This window comes from Buteo buteo, chromosome 9 (genome assembly GCF_964188355.1).
Source record: "Buteo buteo chromosome 9, bButBut1.hap1.1, whole genome shotgun sequence".
Taxonomy (NCBI): Eukaryota; Metazoa; Chordata; class Aves; order Accipitriformes; family Accipitridae; genus Buteo; species Buteo buteo.
The window spans coordinates 1,576,484-1,598,098 of NC_134179.1; the positions used below are offsets into that span (position 1 = coordinate 1,576,484).

Consider the following 21,615-nt stretch of genomic DNA (forward strand, 5'->3'; position numbering starts at 1 on the left):
CTCCTGCTCGCCTTCCCCGCCGCCCTGCAGCGGTGCTGGGAGCCGCGGCCGCCGTGCAAGCCGTGGTGCGGTGACCAGAGTGCCGGCGGAGCTGCAGCACAGCAGGGAAACGGCATTTATTTGCTGCGACAGCTTTGCAACAGATTCTTTGGCGGAGCTGACTGCAAACTGCAATCCTAAACTGTCGGACGGCTCCTTTTTCCAGCCTGGGAGTGTGAGAAACAAATTTGTTTGGGTTATAAAAACATATTAAAAAGCAACACATTTTGTTTTGCAATATACATAGTTCTTCATGCCAATTTTTTTTTTAATGAGTGCCATTCTAATCCCTTCCAGACAAAGACATTTCTTAATAACTTTTTGTGGAGGTAATTGCTGGGGAGATGTTTCGGAGCGCTAGGCAGGGAGCTGTCAGTCACACAGCCTCCGGTGATGGCTGTGCATCACTCGGGTACTGGGGAAGGAAGGAAGGATGAAAAGCTCTTGGGTGTCTCCAGCTCCAGAGAGGTGGTGCCCGACACTGGCAGTATGGGAACTGGGATGTCTGGAACAACACAGGCAAGTGGCTTTTTGCTCATCATGTGTGCCCAGATGGTTGGCATCTTGATGCACATGTCTTGATGTCTACAGTTCTCTAGTATTTTACTGACTGCTGCTTAGCTGTTCCCAGATCCTGGGCTATAAGTGCCCGGCTCTGAGGAGCATCTTATGGGTACCACCAGCTTCCTCTACCCCTGGACCAGGGGGATAGCAACCTCCTGCTTTGGGTCCAAGTGACAGTCAGGACCTCCAGCGCTGGGTTTCCCTGGTAGGAGCAAAGTGTGAGGGACCCCTGGGAGCTGCAGCGGGTTTGGACCCCAAACCTCCCGGTCTCTGTCAGCTCCTCTAAACATCCGCCTGACAAGAGGGGCTGGGGGGGGAATGAAGCAGCTCTTCACCCAACATTTTAGGAATTACCGTATTCCACCTGCCCTGTTTTAACACTGGCAGAGGCAATATCGCTGCTTGATGGAAAGCCATCCCACCAGGCTAAGCAGGCACTGCCATAAAACATCCATCTATTTTCCAAGCGGCGCATCTCCTCCTGGCTTCCTCAGTACTGGGGGTTAAGAGGGGGGAGGTTGGCATCATTTCTGCCCTTCAGCTCTTCATTTTCTTTACGGAGCTGCTTTTCCGTGTCGCCTCTGCATGCTGATGCGTGCCTGTCTCTCCCAGTTCCCTCTGCGCTGTGGCCCGACCCGGCATCCCTCCGAATCGGCTTCGGTGCCATTACAAACGAGCGGGTCCAAGCTTGTTTTTCTAAGTCGGTGTCAGCTGCTCTTCAAATCAAGGTGAATGCCTGCAGGTTATTTTTTTTAAAATGGCACTAACTTTGATTTGTAATTAAAACGCTCCATTTAATTAGGCAGGTACCACAGGACCTTTAGAAACATGACTATTTTTATATATTTACTCCCCTTGTGTTTTTCTTAGTGACTGGAGTTCCAATTAAAACAACCTCCTTATTAAACTGTTGGCTCTTAAATAAAACCAGGAGCTAAAAACACAGCAAGGCTTCTGAGCTGCCCTCCCCATCCCCACACCTCTCCCTTGGACCGTCACCTCTGAGTTGGTTTTCTCCCCATGAGCTTCTCGAGGCGCTTGATAGAGCCAGTGCAATCCTGGCGCTTGACTCCCTGGCTTTGCTCCATCAAGCTTTCTCTTACCTTGTGCGAAAAACTTGCTGGCTTCATCCTCAAATGTGCCCAGAGCAGCTCGATTGGGATGTAAGGATGGGTTTACTATGGGTTTGGGGTGGGATGTTGCAGCTGGTTTTCTCCCACCCCATAATTTGGGGAGCTTTTGGAGGTGGCTTCACCCTGAAAAGCCCATCTTGACGTGCCTCTAGCTGTAAGACGATGCTTGCCGTTGCTGTAGCAGGACTGGGGGGAACAGTTTGCTTTCGCTCAAAACATTTGTGTGTGATACATGCATTTGCAATGCAGGAACAATAGCCATCCTGCCAAGCTAAACACGAGCTGTTCCCGAAGTTGTTGGCATTTCGCTTTTTGCCGTGGGTCTAGAGTGGAGGTGGGTAAACAGCCATTAACTCTGAGCTGCAGCAAAAAGGTGGCTTGTTCCTGTGAGTTAGAAGAGGGGAGCTTGCGGCTGGAGGAAATCCCCCTCTGAGCATCCAGATTGCGGCAACTTCAGCAGGCGTCGCTTCTGCGTTTGCCCTCGGAGCCAAGAGGGCTTTGTACTGGGGGAAACCGAGGCGCGGGGGCCTTGGTTTCCATGCACAAACGTGTGCATCCAGCACCCTCCTGCCCTGGTTTGCCCCAGCGAGGCCAAATCCTGCCCGGTGGTGGCTTTGCCCGGGCAGCCGGGCTGCCGAGCTCGCCCCTCAGGCGCCGCGCTTGCTGCGAGCTCTGTTTAACGGGGAGGTAATTTCCCAGAGGTGCCTGAAGTTGCCTTAATGCGAGCTGTCAAAATGATGTACAATTGCGCCGGGCTCCCTCGCTCCTCCTGCCTCTCCTGTGACAATTTTGTCAAAGCTCGTTTTTGAGAAGCTGTTTTGACGGCGTGCTAATGGCTCCTTCCTCATCAGGCAATTGCCAGCGCGGATGTCCCCAAACGTGCCAAGCGGAAGCTGCCTCTTTCTGTGATAATTAAGAAAAATGATAATAATGGGTTTAAAGGAGAGCAACTGGGGGTCAGTACGGCTGGGTACGTTGGCAGCTCGCGTGCCCCTGGTGATGCTCACAGCCTGCAAAAGCCGGAGGTAACATCTCCTCAGTGGGTTGGGGTCAACCAGGTTTTTGGGAGCATTCGGTGTCGTCAGGGCAGCGCACGTTGCACCACTGAGGGTTTGCTGGGGGTGCAGGGCTGGGGCTGCCCCTGAAAGCAGGGAGCTGCCTCGGCTCGTCTTACTAAAATGCAAAGTTAAAAATAAAAATCAATAAATGCCAGATTATCGAGATGGGATTAATATCAATTTTAAACACCCCCCGACATAAATAACGACTCAGCGTAGCCCAGCTAATGAGATTGGGAGCCTCAGCAATCAAGGCGGAGGATTAGAGATGATCAGAATAAATCCTAAATGATGAGGGACGTTGCCAAAGTCTATCCTTGGAAGACCCCACCAGCACAGACCTGGCCAGGGGGGATGCTCGGGGCTCGCTCTGCCCTGCCCCGAGGCCAGGATGCTCGTACCTGGCTGTGGATTTGGGCATGTGCTGCAGTGCTCGGTGCCTGCTTGGGTGTTGGAGCCCAAAACCCCATGACACCTGATTTTTGCACACCATGGTCAAATCCCACCTGTCCTGCAGCATCCCGTGGGTTCCTACCTCCATCCCTGCCGCCTCGGGTTCTGAGGCTGGATCAGGGCACTGGGACACTTAGACGTTGCCTAAAGCCTCTTTACCCACAGCCCTTAGGTAGCCCCAAGCATCTTCTCCTGCAGCCACCCGTGGTCTCCAGCTGTGTTCTCCCTTCCCACTTCCCAGCTTAATCCCCATGTGTGTTTTTAATGCCTCTGCATGTCTCTAAGCTTTTCTGTACCCAGAAGCCAAATGCTCCTTGTAGGATTCAGATGTCTCTCCTGTGGATTAGATGGGATGGCTGCAAATTCCTTGTAATTTCCTCATGCGGGGTCTATTATCTGCTCCTGGGAGGCACAGGAGGAGGGGGTTCAGGGCCAGCCCCCCCTGTTTCCCATCTGTGTAACACTGGGCCAGGGGGAGGTTTAGCCAGCGATCCCTTGTCAGGGCTCTGATTCAATTATTCCCTGCTGCAGCCTTGCCTGCGGCTACCGGGGAGCACAGCTCCGGGCTGGGGTTTGGTTCCTCGCGTGGTGTGATGGAGAAGGACAGCTCGTCCCCGTGCTGGGGCAGGGGAGGACCACAGCCTCCCCATCCCATGCAGGGCTGACTGCTGCCCGGGAGAGCTCTCCCCCTTCCCAGGCTAGCTGGTTCATCAGCTGCCTGCGCTATTAAATATCACTGCTGCTTGATTCAGGTGACGGGGATGCAGCCCTGGTTACGGGCTGGATTTGCTGATTCAGCAGGTTAAGAGAAAATCCTTTCCCTTATGGATGGGAGTGGGAGCTGGGCAGAGGAGGAGGTTTCGGGAGGGAAGTCCTTCGGTGCCAGGGATTTCTGGCTGATTGGGGCTGTGTGGTCCAGGAGCTTGATCCCTGCTGCTGGTTATCTTGTATCCAGTGGCCGGAGAACAAGCGAGCTGGTGCTTTCAGGTCCTTAAAGGCGTTTGCCCTATCTGTATGGCTCTGGGGACAGAGAGCATCAGGCGAAGGCAGCCCTGCGCATGGCACATCTCACCATACACGGTGGCATCCCCCAGCCCGAGGCTGCCGCCGCCTTCCTGGGGTGGGGAGCCCAGATTTGTCTTTCTGATGCCTCAGTCAATGGCATTGATTGGGCTAGAGCGAAGAATCGATCGTAATTTGGTCAGAGGGCCCAGCGCTGGGTGCGAGAGGAGTAATTAGAGCAGCACAGGCAGCGTGGGGCCAGCTGCCGTGGGGTTGGGGCGCTGGGGCAGCCGCTGGAACCCATCGCCTGGGGAGGGAGGGAGGGATGGATGGATGGATGGATGGATGGACAGCGGGGAGGGCAAGGGGCCGGCAGCAGGGATACCCTTTGGCACCCAAAGCCCCCCCCCGGCTGGCAGGAACAAGGGGGTTTACACTGCTAAGGGCTGGTTGCTGAAGCTAAATGGTTTTCTATTGTGCTTTCCCTCCCTCTTGCCACTGGAGCAGCATCTCCAGTCCCAGGAAGAGATTTTTCCCAAATTGGGCTGAGGCTGGGTGCTGGGAGGTGCCTGCAAGGGGGGAATCTTGGCGACCCACTGCACTCCCCAAGGAGCGAGTGATGGCGGATCCCGGCAGGAGTCAGGTCTTGCTACAGGCAAGGGAAAATGGGAAAAATTTCCCCGCAGCCCAAAGAAGCGGCACCAAAATGCCCTGAGCTGGGCTGCAACGCCGTGTGCCGAACCTTTCCCGGCTCTCCCTTGCCCTTCCAGCCTCCCTGCAACTCGCTGGCAAATCCCACCCACACAGAGCAAGCCTGCTGCTTTCCCCGGCTCTGCCTTCGCAAGGGGCTGCGGTGAAATGGCCTTTCTGTTCTTCCCCAGCAAGAATTATGGGGCCATCTGGATTTCAAAGAGCAGCCGGGCAGCTGGTTTAACTGGAAGCTGTTCCTTGCAGAAGGAAGGAGGGGGCTCGTGCCTGACAGACACCCCCAGCTTTGTCCTCCCGTGCTGTTGGTGGGGATGCTGGAAAACCGCATCCCGGCTGGGCCTTGGGGGATGTCTGCGCACAGCCGGGCTTGGGAGAAAGCCGGGGGTGGTTTTCAGCGCTCGGTGGGTGGAAGAGAAGGGAAAGGAGGATGTAAACTTGGGGAAAAGGTCAGGCATGCTATAAATAAGTGGCATCCGGGGAAAGAAATGTCAGTGTGTGGCAGTATCGACACACCAGTGCCCGAGATGGGGAGGGAAATGGTTGTTATCTGGGGGACCAAATCCGGGAGAATCGGGGCCAGGGCAACAGCAGAGGGGGGGTCTCCCTGAGTTTGGTGGGTCAAAGCATGGCTGTCATGTTGCCCAGGTAGTTATTGGGGATGCTATTGCAGCCGAGCGGGGTTGGGGCACATGTCAGTCACGAGTCGCCCAGGGTCTTGGGGCCCCAAAAGCTCTCCTGATGCTGTCTGATGGGGGGAGAACAGGCTTGGAGCTGAGCGTTTCCAGCTGCTCGCCTCCCAGGACCATCCTCAGCCCTTTCATCAGCGAAGATGGGTAGATGGGGGGGCCTTTTCATGGTCCTTCTGCCCGAGCTGGGAGCTCGTGGGTCAGGAGGATGAAGCAGGAGTGGGTGAGCATCCTGGGGGAAGGTTTGCTTTTGGGGATGGGGGACAATCAGCAAAAGCAGGGTTCCATGCTGCCCAGGCTCGCACCCTGCTTCGGGGCATCCCTGGGGCTGCGTCGCCCTTCCAGGAGAACAAGGCGTGCTCCCAAGGGCTGATTGCACATTTGTCCCCAAAGTGGTCTGACTCGCTGCTTAATCATCTTCCCAGGCAGCCCTCTGAATGCCGGGCTGATTGCTGCCTGGCGGAGAGGGAGGGCTGGGGGGGAAGCCGACTCGGGGCCAAGCCCAGCTGTGGGGAAGCGATGCCGGCAGCTCCCCGGCCGGGTTGGCTCGCTGGGGTGGTTTCAGCAGCGGGCTGAGAACGAGCCAACTCATCTCTCTAGTTTGTGCCAGCCTCCAGTGAAGGGACAGGCGTGGGAGCTGTGTGTCCTGGTGGTGCAGGACCCCCACATCCCCCGTGGAGCCCCGGGAGGCTGTCACCTCTCCCCGTGATGTCTTGTGTCCCCCGGGAGTGCCATGGCAGGGCTGTAAAGGGGTGACCTGGGGGGGTCCCTGGACCTGCAGGCAGGTATCACTGCCTTCATGATTTCTGGCTGGGGGTTTCGCCCCCATCACTGTAGCATCCCCTGAGCCCCCAGGTCCCTCCTGACCCAGGGAAGGTTTCGGGCTGTCGTTGCGATGCCCTGAGCTTGGAGGCACAGGGTGCAGAGCTGGGACCCTCCGGCGGCGCTGAGCCACCGGTCCTGGGTTGTGTGCTGCGGGGCAGCACGGCGAACGGGCACGCTGTGTTTCCTTGAGCCCTTCGTTGCGGCACCTGGGCTGCGGCTGGAGTGGACCCGTGGAAGGGCCATGGTCTCTTTTTCACTCTGCCTGGGCTCACTTGCATGTGCAGGAGCAGACGGCTTGGAGGGCTGTGGCCTCCAGTAATCCTGTTACAGGTAGCTAGCTGTCAGGCAGTTGTTTACGGGAGGTGAGGGTTTGCCCACACATTGTGGGGCAGGGGGCAGCTGGGGCTGGAGGGGCACGGCTGGTCCCCCCAGCAGTTTGGGCTCTGCCTGCTCCCCCCCTCTATGCAGACCCCCCAGGTTTGCTCCCCACGGCTCGGTTTCTGGGGGCTGCTTGGCACGGCTGTGGGCAAAGTGATCCCGCAAGGGACGGTCTCCGGCTATTCGGTCCTTGGGGGCCGCCCTGAGACCCTGCTGGCCCCCACCGGGGGTACTCGGATTGAGGGAGAAGCACAGTGGCTGGTGCAGCTTGGGCAGGGAGGTGCGTGGCTCCAGCCCCCTGCAGCCGTCGTCTGCTCCCCTCCGAACAAAGGCTTCTCTGAGCCTCCCTTGCCTCTTGGCACGTTACAAGAGAACCCTTCTCTCCGGCAGCAAAAGCCCTTTCCAAGCCTGCTCCCCCCCCGCTTCAGCTTCCCCAGGCGGGCTGCAGCCCCCTTTGCTGCTGGAGCCCAGCCTGGCACCTGCCTGCCCGTCCCCTTCCCGGGGTGCTGCGGGGTCCAGCTGCGGAGGGGACCCCGACAGCCTCGTCCCCTGCTGCAGCTGGGCCAGCACATGCCCTTGTCGCTGGGATTTTGAGGGAGGGGGGCAATGCTTGCATGGCAGAGGGTCCTGCAGCAGCCATGCAGGGCTGGGGTGGGCTCTGGCCGCGGGCACTGGGGAGCCCAGCGTGCCTGGCTGCAGCAGGGAAGAGCTCGGAGCTCCTGCCGCTGGTAATTACCGGCGAGGTTGATGCCACATGATTCAGGGACGTCAGCAGAGTGTGTCACAGCTGATGACACGCTGCATGTGCAGGGGCTGGAAAGGATGCCAGAGCGAGAAGTTGGAGCACCAGGACAGCAGTGTCTGCCTCACAGTGCTGAGCCAGCCTCGCCGCCCGACCTTCAGTGAGTCACCTCTCCTCCCCGGTCTGCCGTAGCACGTTTGAAGTGGCCCAGCCTGTCCCTCTCCCTCTGGGACCCCAGCTCTCCGGCAGGGCAGCCGTGCTGCCGAACCCCCGTGCCTCAGTTTCCCCACCGGTGCAGGGGAGGTGGTAGCTGAGCAGCTGTGCCCCCCCCCCCCCTCCCCTGCAAGGAGAGATGCACGCTCCCGGCTTTTTGGGGATGTGCTAGGGGAAGCCAAGACAAAGTGTCGTTACTCACGGCGATGACAGCGCCGATGACAAGTCCCCCAGCCCCCAGGAGCACGTGCTGTGCCCATGCTCCCGGTGCGGGGAGGTGTGTTCCCAGTACCAGAGAGGCCCAGTGAGTAATGGGGTGGGCGGCAGTGCTGGGGTGCTGCGGGGGGGGGCGGGAGTGGCAGTGCTGGTGCTGCCAGGCTGGAGGGGGCTGCAGTTGGTGGCACCGAGCAGAACACGCTCCGGCATCTTTTTAGGACCGGGGGGGGTGGAGGGACACACCGCCACCAGCCCCAGGAGTGCTGGGGGGGACGTGGAGCAGTAGGATGGGGGGCTACGGCACCAGTTTGGGGACGGTCTGCCTCGTGCTGAGGGTGAGGTGCGTACCCAGGGAGGTCGGCAGTGCCTTGCTGCCCCTTGCTCGGGGGAGCAAACCCCAGCCCACGGTGCCTGGAGGTGGGTGCCGTGGGTCTGGGGTCTCCCACCCCACCCGGGCTGCATCTGCCCCAGCCGAGGTCCCGCGGAGCTGTGCCGCGAGGCTGAGCCCGACGGTGTTGGCTTCCCCTGGCCGGCGCTGGGTTGGGGATGCCCTGCACTGAGGAGAGATGTATTTTGGCTGGAGAAGTAGGTGACGAGATAAGGATGGGGTATCGCGTTACCAGAGTCGGATCCTTCTTTGAGGTTAATAAGACAAGACAAGACAATCGCTGCTGCTTGATCCAGGGAGTGCTGTGTGAGTGAGTCTATTAGTGGGCTGATGAGTAATCAGCTACGTTGGAGACCTGCTAACAGGAGGAAAAAGTTGTTAACGTGACTCAACTGACCCCTCTCCACAGAAGTTAGTGTGTCTTTTCTGAAATACCACAGGTGGATTATTCCACGACTTGGATGTGGAGCCGGGAAGGCATGGCAGGATATTATTCCTTGCTTGCCAGCTGGAGTCACGCGCCGGTGATGAGCCACCGGCGATGGGAGAGGGGACGGGGAGGGAATGAGCCTAACCCCGGCTCGGCGTGAGCCGAGACCATCTGCCTGCTCATCCTTCAGTGACTCCGTTGAGGGGCTTTTTTGGTCTTTCCCGTGGCAGGCTCGCTGTGCGTGCAGCGACGCTGCAGGCTGGCTCAGCATTTCTGTGCTCAGTGCCCGTGTTTTCAGGGTTCCTGCCTGTCCCTGCCCTGAAGCTCTCTTCCTCGCCTCGGTGGCAGGGATGGGGTGGGCTCCCTTGTCCAGGTCCCCGGGCAGAGCGGGGAGGAGGCGACAGCTGGGCGATGTGGGATGCCGTGAGACACCGAGTCCCACTTTCCGAATGTGGGCCGTTGCCTCCCGAAGTGCAGGAGGCAGCTCTCCCGGGAGATCAGGTGTTGTGAGACTCGTGACTCCACCATGCAAATGCTGGAGGCTGTGAATAATCATGTACTTGTGCAGGGAGACTCAGCCCCGTGTAGGCTGGAGCATCCCGCGGCCAGGGTGGGAGGCAGCCGAGTCTGGATCTCCTGCTCTCCCGGCCAGGTTGCCGGCAGCGAGGGGCTAGGAGGAGAGCGGCAGTGACCCGCACCCCAGGAAGCCCTGTTTTCACATCAGCCCCTCTCCAGCGGCAAGTAGTTTTGCTGCCCCGTGTAAAGGTTGAACCGGGACCTCACTGCTCCGAGGGCTGGAAGTCTCTCAATGTCCAGCCTGGACTTGGAGTTCATTCCCGCTTTTCTTGTGCTGATACCCGAACCTAAACCTCTGTCCCTGACCCCGAGAGCCAGGTCCCAGGGAGCTGGCAGCAGGGCTCGACCGGGGCTGCATCTCTCCCAGATGACCGTACGTGCGATGGGGAGAGCTGCATCCCCCAAGTCGCTTGCTGTTGTGCTAATCTGAGGACTCCTGCCTCATCTGTCAGAGTTTTCCAAAAAAACCCAAAAAGCAACGACGTTTTTATCCCTCTTGTTAGGCAAAGTGGTAAATTTATCGCTGGGCAGTTGTCAAGTGACTCAGCTGTGTGTGGTAGGCTGTGCTCTCCGTGGCTGAGCGGTGGGGTGGAGGGCAAGGGCAGTCTTACTGAGTCCTGGTCTGCAATGAATTTTTTTCCCTTTCCATCACCTTTCGAGCCAGAGAGGCCACGGGGGTCCCCAGGCCAGTGGCACAAAAAACCGACACGGCTCGGGCCAGCGAAACGCTGCTTGCCAGAGCTGCTCCACCTTGGAAAGAGAAGGGATTCACCTGCGGGGTGGGAAGGTGCCGGCTCCGGGGCCGCCTGCATCCCATGGGAGCTGCATTGCCGTGGCCGGACGGGGTCTGGGACACGTGTGGGTCTGGGACACGTGTGGGTCTGGGACACGTGTGGGTCTGGGGCGCGCGTGGCTCGTTCGGTTCCGGCTCATTCCCCGGCAGCTCCCATCTCGGCAGGGAGGGCTGCCTGCCTGCCTGCCTCCCACGTGGCGGGCAGGAGGTGGCCGTGGCCGAGGACCTGGGTACTCCTTGACTCCTTGCCTCGCTGTGCTGCCTGCCGCCTTCACCCGCTCCCAGTTCTGCCACCGCAGACTGACGTGAAAGTACACGGAGTGCCCTGCTCATGTAAATAAACCCAGCTATAAATAGAGAGGGAGAGAAGTGTGAAAACAGTGGGGAATGGATTTCATAAAACCAGCAAATTAGTCTGGAGAAACAAGGGTGTGAACCAGCAGCCGTGCTCCAACCCAAGCCCATATTTCCAGTTTCTTGAGGGATGCTGGTGGGGCCCCCGCGCTGTGCTTGGCTTGGGGACGTACGCGCTGGGAGCGGGGCTGGGGCTTCTGATGCCTCCTGGGTTGGGCTGTGTTAGCGTAGGTGTCCTCGATACCCTTCGTTATTTTTTTTCCTCTTTGAAATTGTGGCAAAACCCAGCTAAAGACACGAAGACGATCTGGCTGGTAACATGGTCTCCAGCTGCATGAGAATATATCGACTCTCAGCGGGTGGGCGAGGGTGGATGGAGCTCTGCCCGCCTTGGGCTAGCTCCCTCACGGGCTCTGGGTGATGGCTGGGGTTTTTTGGGTGCTTTGAAGCTGGCGGGACCAGAGCGGGGAGGGTGCTGGCCAAGGGGCTCTGCCCTGCCGGGCTGCTGCAAACCTGACTTTCAGGAAACAGGCTGCGCTGACCCGGAGAGCCGCTTAAAGAGCAAATCTGCCCCAACGCAAGGGTCATCCTTGGCTCTGCCAACCCCGCCAACCCACCTTGCGGATTTGCAAGCTTTCACTTCAGACCTTAGGACTAAGAGCTGAGTCAGACTTTTATGAGGTCTTGGATTTTGCTAGGGAAGCAAACTGCCCGGGAGCTCGGGCTGGGCTGGGGGATGCTCTCTGCCGAGCCTCGTGCTGCCTGCAGGCTCTCGCCTCCTGCCACGCCGATGCCTGACCCTCAGTAAACATAATTGTGGGCAGAAGGTGTGGGATGCTCCTCGCGCTCCTCAAACGCCTGCATCCTCTACAAGGGTTGGGGGTTTTTTGCCTCTTCCCGGGACGCGCATGGGAAGAGGCGGGAAGGTCAGGAGCTGCTCCAACCTCTCCCCAGACACTCTCCCGACGGTGTGGGCAAGGGAAAGATGGTGAGTGCTGGGGACAAAACGGCATGCCCCACTCTCCGCGCCAGCCTGTCCCCTCCCGGGCTGCCTGTCATCTCGGGGGAAGTTCAGTGGCCCGTTTCTCTTGCTGGCACGCTCCTCAGGGAGTGAGCCCGGCTGTTTGCCCATCTGGCATCACCAGAGGTCTTTGCAGGGAGGAGAGGTGGGCTGAGGCGGGAGAGCGCAGGGGGGCTTTTGATTTTCTACCTGTTTTCCATTGGAGTGGACCGCAGTTGATTCTTTTCAAACGGAGGGGTGTGCCCAGCAGGGCACAAAGCTGTGCCAGGGACACGGCCTGGGGGGGGACAGGGCGACACGGAGCTGTCACAGGGCGCAGGGGGTTAAGGATGGGGGCAAGCGGTGTAGAGCAGGAGCGGGGGGAGGTGACCCAGGTGGCACAGGGTGACAGGAGAGGGTGGTACAGCTGGTGCAAGGGGCGGCAGTGGCACCGAGCCGGTGCTGGGTGCGAGGTGGCAGGTGGCGAGGAGGTGACTGAGCAGTGCAGGGTCCTGGCAGAGATGACAGTGAGCTGGTGCAGGGGGCAGGTGGCACAGCTGATGCGGGGGGCGGTGGGGGGGGATGTGTGACGCCAAATCTCTGTTGGGGGCACAGATGGCGGGACGCATGTTACCCCGAGCTGATGCAGGGTATAAGGTTGCAGTGGCACCAGGCAGGTGGCAGGGACGCGACCCAGAGGTGGTGCAAGGTGGCAGGGGCAGCTGGCACAACCGATGTTGGGGTGGGGAGGTGACCCTGCCTGGGCACAAAGTGGCATTGGGGGGTCAGAGAGGTGATGTATGGCAGCAGGGGCAGGTGGCAGAGCTGGGGACAGGGAGGTGACACTGCACCAGGGCAGGGGAAACACCTGGGAGCAGGAAGGTGATGCTGAGCTGGTGGAGGGGGCACATCAGGGGACAGGGAGGTGACGCTGAGCCGGTGCAGGGGACACATCTGGGGACTGGGAGGTGATGCTGAGCTGTGCAGGGGACACATCAGGGGACAGGGAGGTGATGCTGAGCCGGTGGAGGGGGACACATGTGGGAGCAGGGAGGTGATGCTGAGCTGTGCAGGGGACACATCAGGGGACAGGGAGGTGATGCTGAGCTGGTGCAGGGGGCACATCTGGGGACTGGGAGGTGATGCTGAGCCGGTGCAGGGGTCACATCTGGGGACCAATAGGTGATGCTGAGCTGGTGGGGGGGCACATCTGGAGGCAGGGAGGTGATGCTGTGCTGGTGCAGGGGGCACATCTGGGAGCAGGAAGGTGATGCTGTGCTGGTGCAGGGGGCACATCTGGGGACTGGGAGGTGATGCTGAGCCGGTGCAGGGGTCACATCTGGGGACCAATAGGTGATGCTGAGCTGGTGGGGGGGGCACATCTGGAGGCAGGGAGGTGATGCTGTGCTGGTGCAGGGGGCACATCTGGGAGCAGGGAGGTGATGCTGAGCTGTGCAGGGGGCGCATCTGGGAGCAGGGAGGTGACGCCGTGCCGGTGCAGGGGGCACATCTGGGAGCAGGAAGGTGATGCTGTGCTGGTGCAGGGGGCACATCTGGGGACCAATAGGTGATGCTGAGCTGGTGGGGGGGGCACATCTGGAGGCAGGGAGGTGATGCTGTGCTGGTGCAGGGGTCACATCTGGGAGCAGGGAGGTGATGCTGAGCTGTGCAGGGGTCACATCTGGGGACTGGGAGGTGATGCTGAGCCGGTGGAGGGGGACGCATCTGGAGGCAGGGAGGTGGTGCTGAGCCGGTGCAGGGGTCACATCTGGGAGCAGGGAGGTGATGCTGAGCTGTGCAGGGGGCGCATCTGGGAGCAGGGAGGTGATGCTGAGCTGTGCAGGGGACACATCAGGGGACAGGGAGGTGATGCTGAGCTGGTGCAGGGGGCACATCTGGGAGCAGGAAGGTGATGCTGTGCTGGTGCAGGGGGCACATCTGGGGACTGGGAGGTGATGCTGAGCCGGTGCAGGGGTCACATCTGGGGACCAATAGGTGATGCTGAGCTGGTGGGGGGGCACATCTGGAGGCAGGGAGGTGATGCTGAGCCGGTGGAGGGGGACACATCTGGAGGCAGGGAGGTGGTGCTGAGCCGGTGCAGGGGTCACATGTGGGAGCAGGGAGGTGATGCTGAGCTGTGCAGGGGGCGCATCTGGGAGCAGGGAGGTGACGCCGTGCCGGTGCAGGGGCCCCAGTCGGGGACCGGGAGGAGACGCCGCTCCGCGGCGGGTGGCAGGGCCGGTCGGGAGGCGCCCGTCCGGCGGAGGTGACCCCGAGCCGAGCCGTCCCCGATCCGTCCCCGATCCGAGCCGTCCCGACCCGGCGCGCCGCCCGCCGCTCCCGGCAGTGCGCATGATACTGCGGCGCAGGGGCCCCGCGCGCGCCAACCCACCTTGAAACGGGCCCGGGCCCCGCCGCCGGGCCAATCACCGCCCACTCCGCCGGCCGACGGCCCAATGGGGAGAAGGCGGGGGCGGCACCGAGCCGCTAAAGGGCGCAGGCTAGGCTGCGCCCCGCGCCGTGCGGCGGCTGGAGGGCAGGTGCGGCTGAGGCGGCGGCGGCGGCGGCGGCATGGGCATGGGCGCGGGCATGGGCGCAGCGGCGGCGGCCGGTGGCGGCCGGCCCTGAGCCGCCCCTCCGGCCCGGCCGGCCCCGCTGCGGCCCGGGGAACCGAACCCCGGCCCGGGGGAGCCCTGCCCCGCCCCGGCCGGGCCGCCCGGCTGGCGGAAGATGCTGCTCACCGGGGGCCGGTAGTACTATGATTTGGTATGTGGCCGCTTTGGTAGCAAGTGTGCTCGGCGCCCGCGGGCTGCCCGTCCAAGGTGAGTGGGGGGGCGTCCTCCTCCGGTGGTGGTGGGGGGGGGGTCCGCCTCTGCAATCCTCCCCCCCCCCCCCTCGGTGTACCGGGAGGGGGGGGGGGGATGTGCATGCAGCGGGGGGAGCTGGCAGCGGAGGGATGGAAGGGGGGGGGCACGTCCCGGAGTTTGCCCCGGGAAAGGGGGGAGCACGCCCCGGGGGTGCGGCGCGCTGCGGCTCCGGGGGGGGGTTTGCGTCCTCTCCGGCGCCTGTGCGGGGAGCGGGGGGGGGCTGAGCGCTGCCCGTGTCCCCGGGCGCCGGCGCTGCAGCGTAGGCGCTGGCTAGTTCGTTCTTCCCCGCTGTTGGGGTTTTGGGGGGGGCTGTTGGGAAGCTGGGAGCCCCCCCCGCCCCCCCAACGTGCATCGTCCCCAGGCGGTCGGGTGTTTTTTTGGCAGTGACCTCCCGGAGGGAAGTCGGGAAGTTGAGGAAGCCGGCGGCGGCTCTGGGGTTTTTTTTGCGGCAGGTTTTTGCTTCTCTTTTGGCTTGCAAATTCCCCTTGGGAGAAAGGCAACCTTGGGGGGGGGGGGGGAGAAGCCGGACAGCGTGGTCCCCTGGCCGGGCAAGCGCTTCTCCTTCTGCCTTTTTCTTCTCCCAGCCGGGGGGGGGGAGCAGCAGGCAGGAGCTCCGAGGGGCGCGGGCAGCGTTTGCCCTTCTTTCCCTGCAAGGGTAGCCCGGCTGGGCAAGGAGAAATGAGGAAGGGATTCGGTGCCTTCCCCTGCAGAGCCCCCCGCTGTGCTGCGGGTTTGGGGGTGACTTTGCGCTCCCCTCTGCCCAGGGGAGGCTGCCCTCCTTCCCCCCCCCCGCTGCAGGCAGGCTGCTGCGCCAGGGTAAACTGAGGCACAGGGTTGTCCAAGGTCAGGAGGGAGACAGCGGCGGGGAATAACCCTGATTTTCCTGCTCCGGCTTCTTTTTCTTTAACTGCCAGCCCCCTCCTTCACCCCCAGCCATCCCTGCAGGAAAGAAGGGGAGCTGCCCGCTGCCGGCGCAGCATCGTCTCCCATCTCCGCTGCCGGTACCTCGCCGGGCACGGGGCGGCCCTTGCACCCCGGTGGTCCCTACCCGGGCTGGGACCCGGGACCTGCGCCCTGGGCGTCACCGAGCCCTGCCCGTGGGGATGCGGTGGCGGCCGGGCAGCAAGCGATGCCTGGCTGGCGGCCACCGCCGCTCCCCACCCCACGGCACGGGGGAACGCCGCCTCGGCGGGCGCGGGTGGGCTGGGAGAGGGGGCACCTTGGCGTGCGGCGGGGTGCCGCAACCTCCCCCGCCTCCCCGCTGCATCACGGCGCTCCTGGAGCGCGCGGGGTCACATCTGCACCCTGCCACGGACCCTTGGCGTCTCTGCCTGGCAGCCGGCTCCTTGATGGCAGGGGGGAGCGGGGGGGTGGTGGGATGGTGGTGTCGGGATGGGGCTGCCCTTTTTTGGGGGACGGGGCCCCCCTCTTGCTGTTGAGCAGCGGCCGGCTGCCGCCTGCCTGAAATGCATCCTGCGGCGTGGCGAGGCGGTGGTTTGCAGCAGGGGTTTGTAGAGGGAGAGGAGCAGAGCGGCGAGCTCGGTGCCTGGGAACTTGGAAATACCTTGGAACCGCTCGGATGGGGCTCCCGAACCGGTGCCAGGGTGGGTGGGCGCGCGCGCGCCGGGGACCCCGGGCGCGGGGGTGCCGCTCGTACGACGGAGCGGTGTGTACGTGATGAATGAGCGCGCCGTGAGTAATGCGTGGGTGGGCGCCGGGCGTAGCGGGCGAGGGGGTGCTGCGGGCCGGCGCGGCCCCCGCGGGAGGGCTGCGTGGGGACGGGGAGCCCGTGGGACTTCGCCCCAGCACCGTCCCCTCCTCGTGGGGGGCTGTCACCCCCCTGTCGCTTGGGGACGGGGCTTCGGAGCAGGGCTGGGGCTCGCCACGCGCCAGCGCGCTCGCTGGGGCTTTTCCCTTGGCCGTGGCCTTCCTCCCACGCCGCCTCCTCCTCGCTGAGTCGGGCTGAGATGCAGCAGCGCTGGCCCTGAGCAGCCCTCTTGCCTGGCCTGGCTCTCTGGGGCCTTTCCAGGCGTTAATCGGCTCAGAGAGGGAAGGAGGGCACGTTATCCCCTCTTACGGCGTGGGGGAGGAGAGCTGGGACGTGACCGCGCCGGGAGTGGGTGTCGGAGGAGGGATCCGGCCTCCTGGCATTCCCGGCGGTGCCGTGATGCCGAGGGGCTTTTCCTCCCTCTCCCACGAGCGTGACGCAGCGCCGCACGGGGATGCTTGCGGATCCGGCAGGCGCGGTTTGCGGAGGGAGGATTCGGCTTCGCCAGTCCTGGGCGAGGGCTGCCGTCGAAGAGGTGTCCCCCCCCCCGGATGCAGCGGCAGGTGATGCTCGCGGCGCTGACCTTGGCCGGTCAGAGCGGCTCGCCGTGGCCGTGCCGGTGCTGCGTCCCTTACTCGCTGCCGGCACAGCGCCCTTGCACGCGAGGGCTGGTGCCTCGTCAGCCGTGGAGGGGTTTGGACCGGCAGCCACCGGCTTTGACACGTGCGGCTTTGGCCCCGCTCTCCTCTGGCAAGGGAATGGTTTGGCACCGGGAGCGGCCAAGGGGCTTGGCCCAGCTCCCGTCTCCATCCTTCCCCGGAGGATTTCTGCTCCTCTGGACCTGTTGGATGGGAGCGCGCGGGGCAGGGAGGGATGCGTGCGTCTCGGTCGTTGACTTGGCTTGCCGGAGGGTTTTTGCGGCGATGCTTTCCCGGCTTGGTTGGCTTTTGACTTGGAAGATGCGGCTTCGCTGGTGATGGGTTGGACGCTGCGAGTTCCTCTCCGGAGCTGTGGCGCGACGGGTGAGCTCCCATTCACCTCCGGTCCTCCGTCTTGGAGGTCGTGGCTTCAGGCTGGAAGAGAAGCCCTGCAGATGGGCGAGCAGTGGGTCCAGCCCCGTGCCGTGCCGACGGAGGAGTTCTTCCCTCTCCCTTCCCCTGCGGTAGGCATCTCCCGAGCGGCGGGCCCTGGGCGACCAGCTGGCCTTTGGAAAAACAACTCCCTTCCTCTTGCTTCACTATGGAGAGGCTGGCGTTGGTGGGAGGGCTGCCTGAGCCAGGAACAGCGTGATTCAGGAGCTGCTGGCGGGCAGCTCAGAGCGCTGCCTGCATCCCAGTTACCAGTCGGAGGGCTGCGAAGGCATCGGGGTGGTACGCGCCGCTCCGCGGGAAGGGCGATGCGAGCAGCTTGCCCGTGGGTACCGGCGCGACGTGGGTCTGGATGCGCTGGGTTGAGGGGCGCAGCACCCCCGGCGGCGCTCTCCGGGTGCAGGAATTCTCGCCTGGGAGCGATTTCGGCTCCAGCCTCCTGCCGCAGCTGCTCCGCTCGCTCGGCCCTGCGGCGCGTGGAGGGAGCTCGCGGGGAGCGCGCAGGTAGCTGCTGGTCGTTGCTGGGAGATGATGGCTCCCACGAGGCGGCCGCCGTGTGGCACGTGGGGATGCTCTACGCTGGACCGGTGGCGTTTAGAGGGAGGGGGTGCCGGGGGCACCCAGGCGGGAGTGGGGACACCGGGGTGCCCCCGAGGAAGTCATTTAATTGCACGCTCCATCTCTGCGCCTCTCTGAGCACCGACATACGCTCGCTGAGCCGTCGCCCAGCCGGGCACCGTCCCACCTGTGTCATGGCGGGGAGTGGGGACCCACCGCGGGAGGTGGGGGGCTGCCGTGGGGCAGCGCCCTGGGCACGTGTGCTCCCCTGGGGGTGCTAGGGCCGCTGCCTGCCTGCGTGGGGATGGTGTTGGCGGTCCCGCGGGACACCCCTTGTCTCTGGGGACGGGGGTTTGAAGTCACCGTCTTGCCGTGAACGGGGTGCTGAGCCACCCCTCACAGCTAATCCTGCTCCTCCGCTGGCCCCGCGTGACCTTGAGGCATGTCACTTGACCTGCGCGTCGCCCTCCATCCATCTGGAAAATCGGGTTTAAAACGCAGGAATCGCGCTGAAAGCCCAGATGCTGCTTTCCAGCTGGGGGAGGGGGCGAGGGCTGTGTTCCCGGCCCCCCCCCCCCGAGGCTGCCCCCCCACCAGGGGACAGGTGGATGCTCTTGGGGGGGGCTGCAGGTCCAAACTTGCAGTGGGGGGCTGCAGCCCCCACTGAGCTGTTGTGGGGGGGGCAGGCAGCTCTCCCTGCATCCCATGCACCGGCTCTGCGGGCTGGGTCCCTGGAACGGGTGTCCCCCCCACCCCTGGCGCAGGCTGCGGTCGCTGCCCTGCTTGTTTTGTGGTGCTGGCTGCCTGCTCTCCTTCCCTGCTGGCCTCCATATGCCACGCCGGTGGCCTTGTCCTCAGAGATCCCCGCCATATCCCGCCTCCGCTGATGTGAGCGGGATGTGTCAGAGCAGATCGCGTCTCCGCTCGGCGGGGAGGAGAGGTCCGCAGGCTCGGGGACCCTCCTTCAGCCCATCCCCATGGGAGGACGGGGATGGGGACAGGCGCCTGGGGTGGGGGGTCAGGTTGGGATCCTCTCTCTGACCCCAGGGCATGGGTGTCCGCTGGGCAGGGCAGCCTTCCCGGGCTCTTCACCATCATCCCTTGGCTGTGGGATCGGCGTTTATCCCCATCGCGAGCCGAGGTGCAGCGCTAGTTCATTCGGAAACCCGCCCTGCCGCTGCCGCGTCCTTCTCGCGGAGCGTCTGCAGGAAGGGTCCCGCTTCAGCGAGTGCTCCCGAGGTGCTGGGTACCGCCAGCTTCAGCGACTCCCCCGTTGCCTTACGTCTCTGCTCTCGGGACGGGAGGAACTGGATGCCCAGGCCCGGGCGAGGGTCTTCCCAGCCTTGGCAATCGCCATCCCGGGGAGACCCGCGGTGGCACCGTCTCTATGTGGCGGCAGCTTTCCCTCCTCTCCCTTTGGGATGCTGTTCAACTCCACCTCTGCATCTTGTATTCTTGCCTCCTGGCACACAGCGTGCTTTTATTTTTCCTGGATCTGCTTGGATGACGAAGCCTGTTGATTACTTGTTTTTCTTTATGAGGCATCCCCCAGCTTCGCGTGAGCTCCCGCACCGAGGGGGGATTTGGGGTTTGTGTCCCCACTGCAGCTCCCTGATGCTGACCCTATTTCCAAACCACACGTTGAGCCTTGAAACCCCCCTGAACTTGGCTGGGAAAAATCAAGTGGGTTTAAAAATACCTCGTCTGTTTGCGCTCTGCTTCTTCTGGCGTCTGTGGATTGTTTTCAAGCGTTTCCCCACAAACGTGGGGGTGAGAAACACTTCTTTGAATTGCGAGCTGCGGTCCCCACCGCTCACGTGCCTTCAGCGGCCAGGACTTGGGAGGAAAACCTGGTCGGCGCCGGGAGCGCAGGGTTGGCAGGTTGGGGAGACCCGAGGAGGGGTCCGTAAAACATCTCCCCGCTGCGTTCCTGCGGTCTCTGGAAACGGGGACAGGAGGGCACGGGGGCCGGTGGCGGGGCGGGTGGCAGCTGGGGAGAGCCGGGGGCCGGTTAGCCGCCGCGGCTGCCAGCCGGCCGTGCGTATGGGGAGGCGATGCTCAGCCGTGCGTGCAATTCCCCACCGGCCTCGCGATCAGACACCGGCGCTGGGAGCTGCTGGGGCTGACCTATTTTTCCTTCAGCCGGGCGGCCTTGGCCAGGCGTGGGTCCGGCAGGGTGGCGGGCTCGTCCCCTCCCCGGGGGACGTCACCCACCGGTTTGCTGGGGAAGCCGGTCAGGGGATCCCGGCGTAGGGCTGTGAGCGTGCCTCCCCGGTGCCCATCCCCAGGGCGTCTGGGTGGTCTCCTGGGCGGCGTGCTTCTCCGGCTGGGTAAGCGTCAGCATCCCAGGCTCCATTTGGCGTTGAGGAGCTGAAAACCAAGATCCCACCTTGGTACCCAAAGGAGCTGGTGGGCTGGGGCAGGAGGAGGGGGGCTCGGGAAGGGGCTGGGGGCACTGCCGCCTCCATCCTCTGCCGCCGCTGGAAAGCAGGACCATCCTTTTGAAGGCGGCGAGGTGCCGGGGACCCGCTCGCTCCGGCGAGGCGGCCGGGGAAGCGCGCGTCCTTGGATGCTCTTGAGCAGCACGTGACAGCCGCTGTCCCCGATCGGCGCTGGGGGGGGGGGACCGTGGGCAGGGAGGGGTGTTCCCAGCCCCCTAGTGCAGCCCCCCGGATGGGTGCAGCGGGGTGGGGATGACAGGGGAGGGCTGACACCGTCCCCGCTGACGAGTTCGCCGGCGATAAGGAGGGATGGAGAGGTGCGAGAGCCATCGTCAGGGCGATGCAAAGGTGGGGGGGGGGGCAGGAGCGGGGTGTGTGTGTGCCACGCGGGGGACCCCCCAGTAGCAGGGCCGGGTGCTCTGCGGCGGGCGTGCGGTGCAACGTCCGCTCCTCGCAGACGGTTCGCGGCTCCGCATCCCGGCGTCGCCTTCCCTGCTGCCACCGGCCGGCCCTCCCGGTTTAAACGGCCGCCATCCAGCCCCGGTGCTTGGCTGGCCGGTGCTGCGGGCACAGAGGACGCCTGCCCGGCCCACGGGGCTCTTCTCCCCTGCGGTGGCCCGTCTCGCAGGGGGTTTCGGCAATGGCCCGGGCTGTCGGCACAGCCGGCTTTGCCCGTTCCCCTTCCCGTGGGGGCGATTGGGCCGGCGTGCCCGTTGGGTGGCACGGCGCGGGCCTCTTGCCGGTACGCGCTTGTGCCGGAGCCAAAAATAGCCGGTGATGCTCGGCTCCCGTGGCGGGGAAGCGGTGATGTCACTCGCCGCCAATCACCGGCAGCCCCGAGGAGCGGAGCGGAGGAGTGGGAACGTGCTTCCCCGAGCATCCCCCCCGGAGCAGGCGGCGGCCGCGTGGTGCCAGGAAAAATGGGGGGGGCCCCTTCCTTGATGGGAAGGGAGACGTGGGGCCGAGCCCCGCGCCTGCAGTTTTGGGGACCTCCCTTTGGCTCTCCCCCCCGCTCCCCCAGCCTTGGGTTTCCCTCTCCCTTTCTGAAAGCCGTGCTGAGGATGCAGCTTTGCTGCTGATGGCGAGAGCAGGATGACGACAGGCTGCAGCTGAGCGGGGAGGCACGGCCGGGGTGGAGCGGTGCCTTCGTTTGAGGCTGAGACCAAAGCCCTGTTTAATTACCCCCAGCCGGCAGGGTGCCAGGCTCGATGCACAGGTTGCAGCCATGTTTCAGGCCCGGAGCTCTCGGGGATGCCTGAGGACGGGTGGGCTTGGCTTGGAGCATCGCTGCTCCGGTGGCTCTGCCCACCCTGGGGCAGCTCCTGTGGGAAAGCT

General features: G+C 63.3%; 1 protein-coding gene across 1 annotated transcript in view; it reads left to right on the forward strand.

The window, feature by feature from the left end:
* Positions 1-14,316: 14,316 nt before the first annotated feature.
* The window catches only part of IGSF9B (immunoglobulin superfamily member 9B), a 39,996-nt gene continuing 32,697 nt past the window's right edge, over positions 14,317-21,615 (forward strand). Inside the window, exon 1 of the mRNA XM_075036708.1 lies at positions 14,317-14,380. Within this exon, the coding sequence (XP_074892809.1) occupies positions 14,317-14,380 (64 nt within the window). The remainder of the gene's footprint in view (positions 14,381-21,615) is intronic.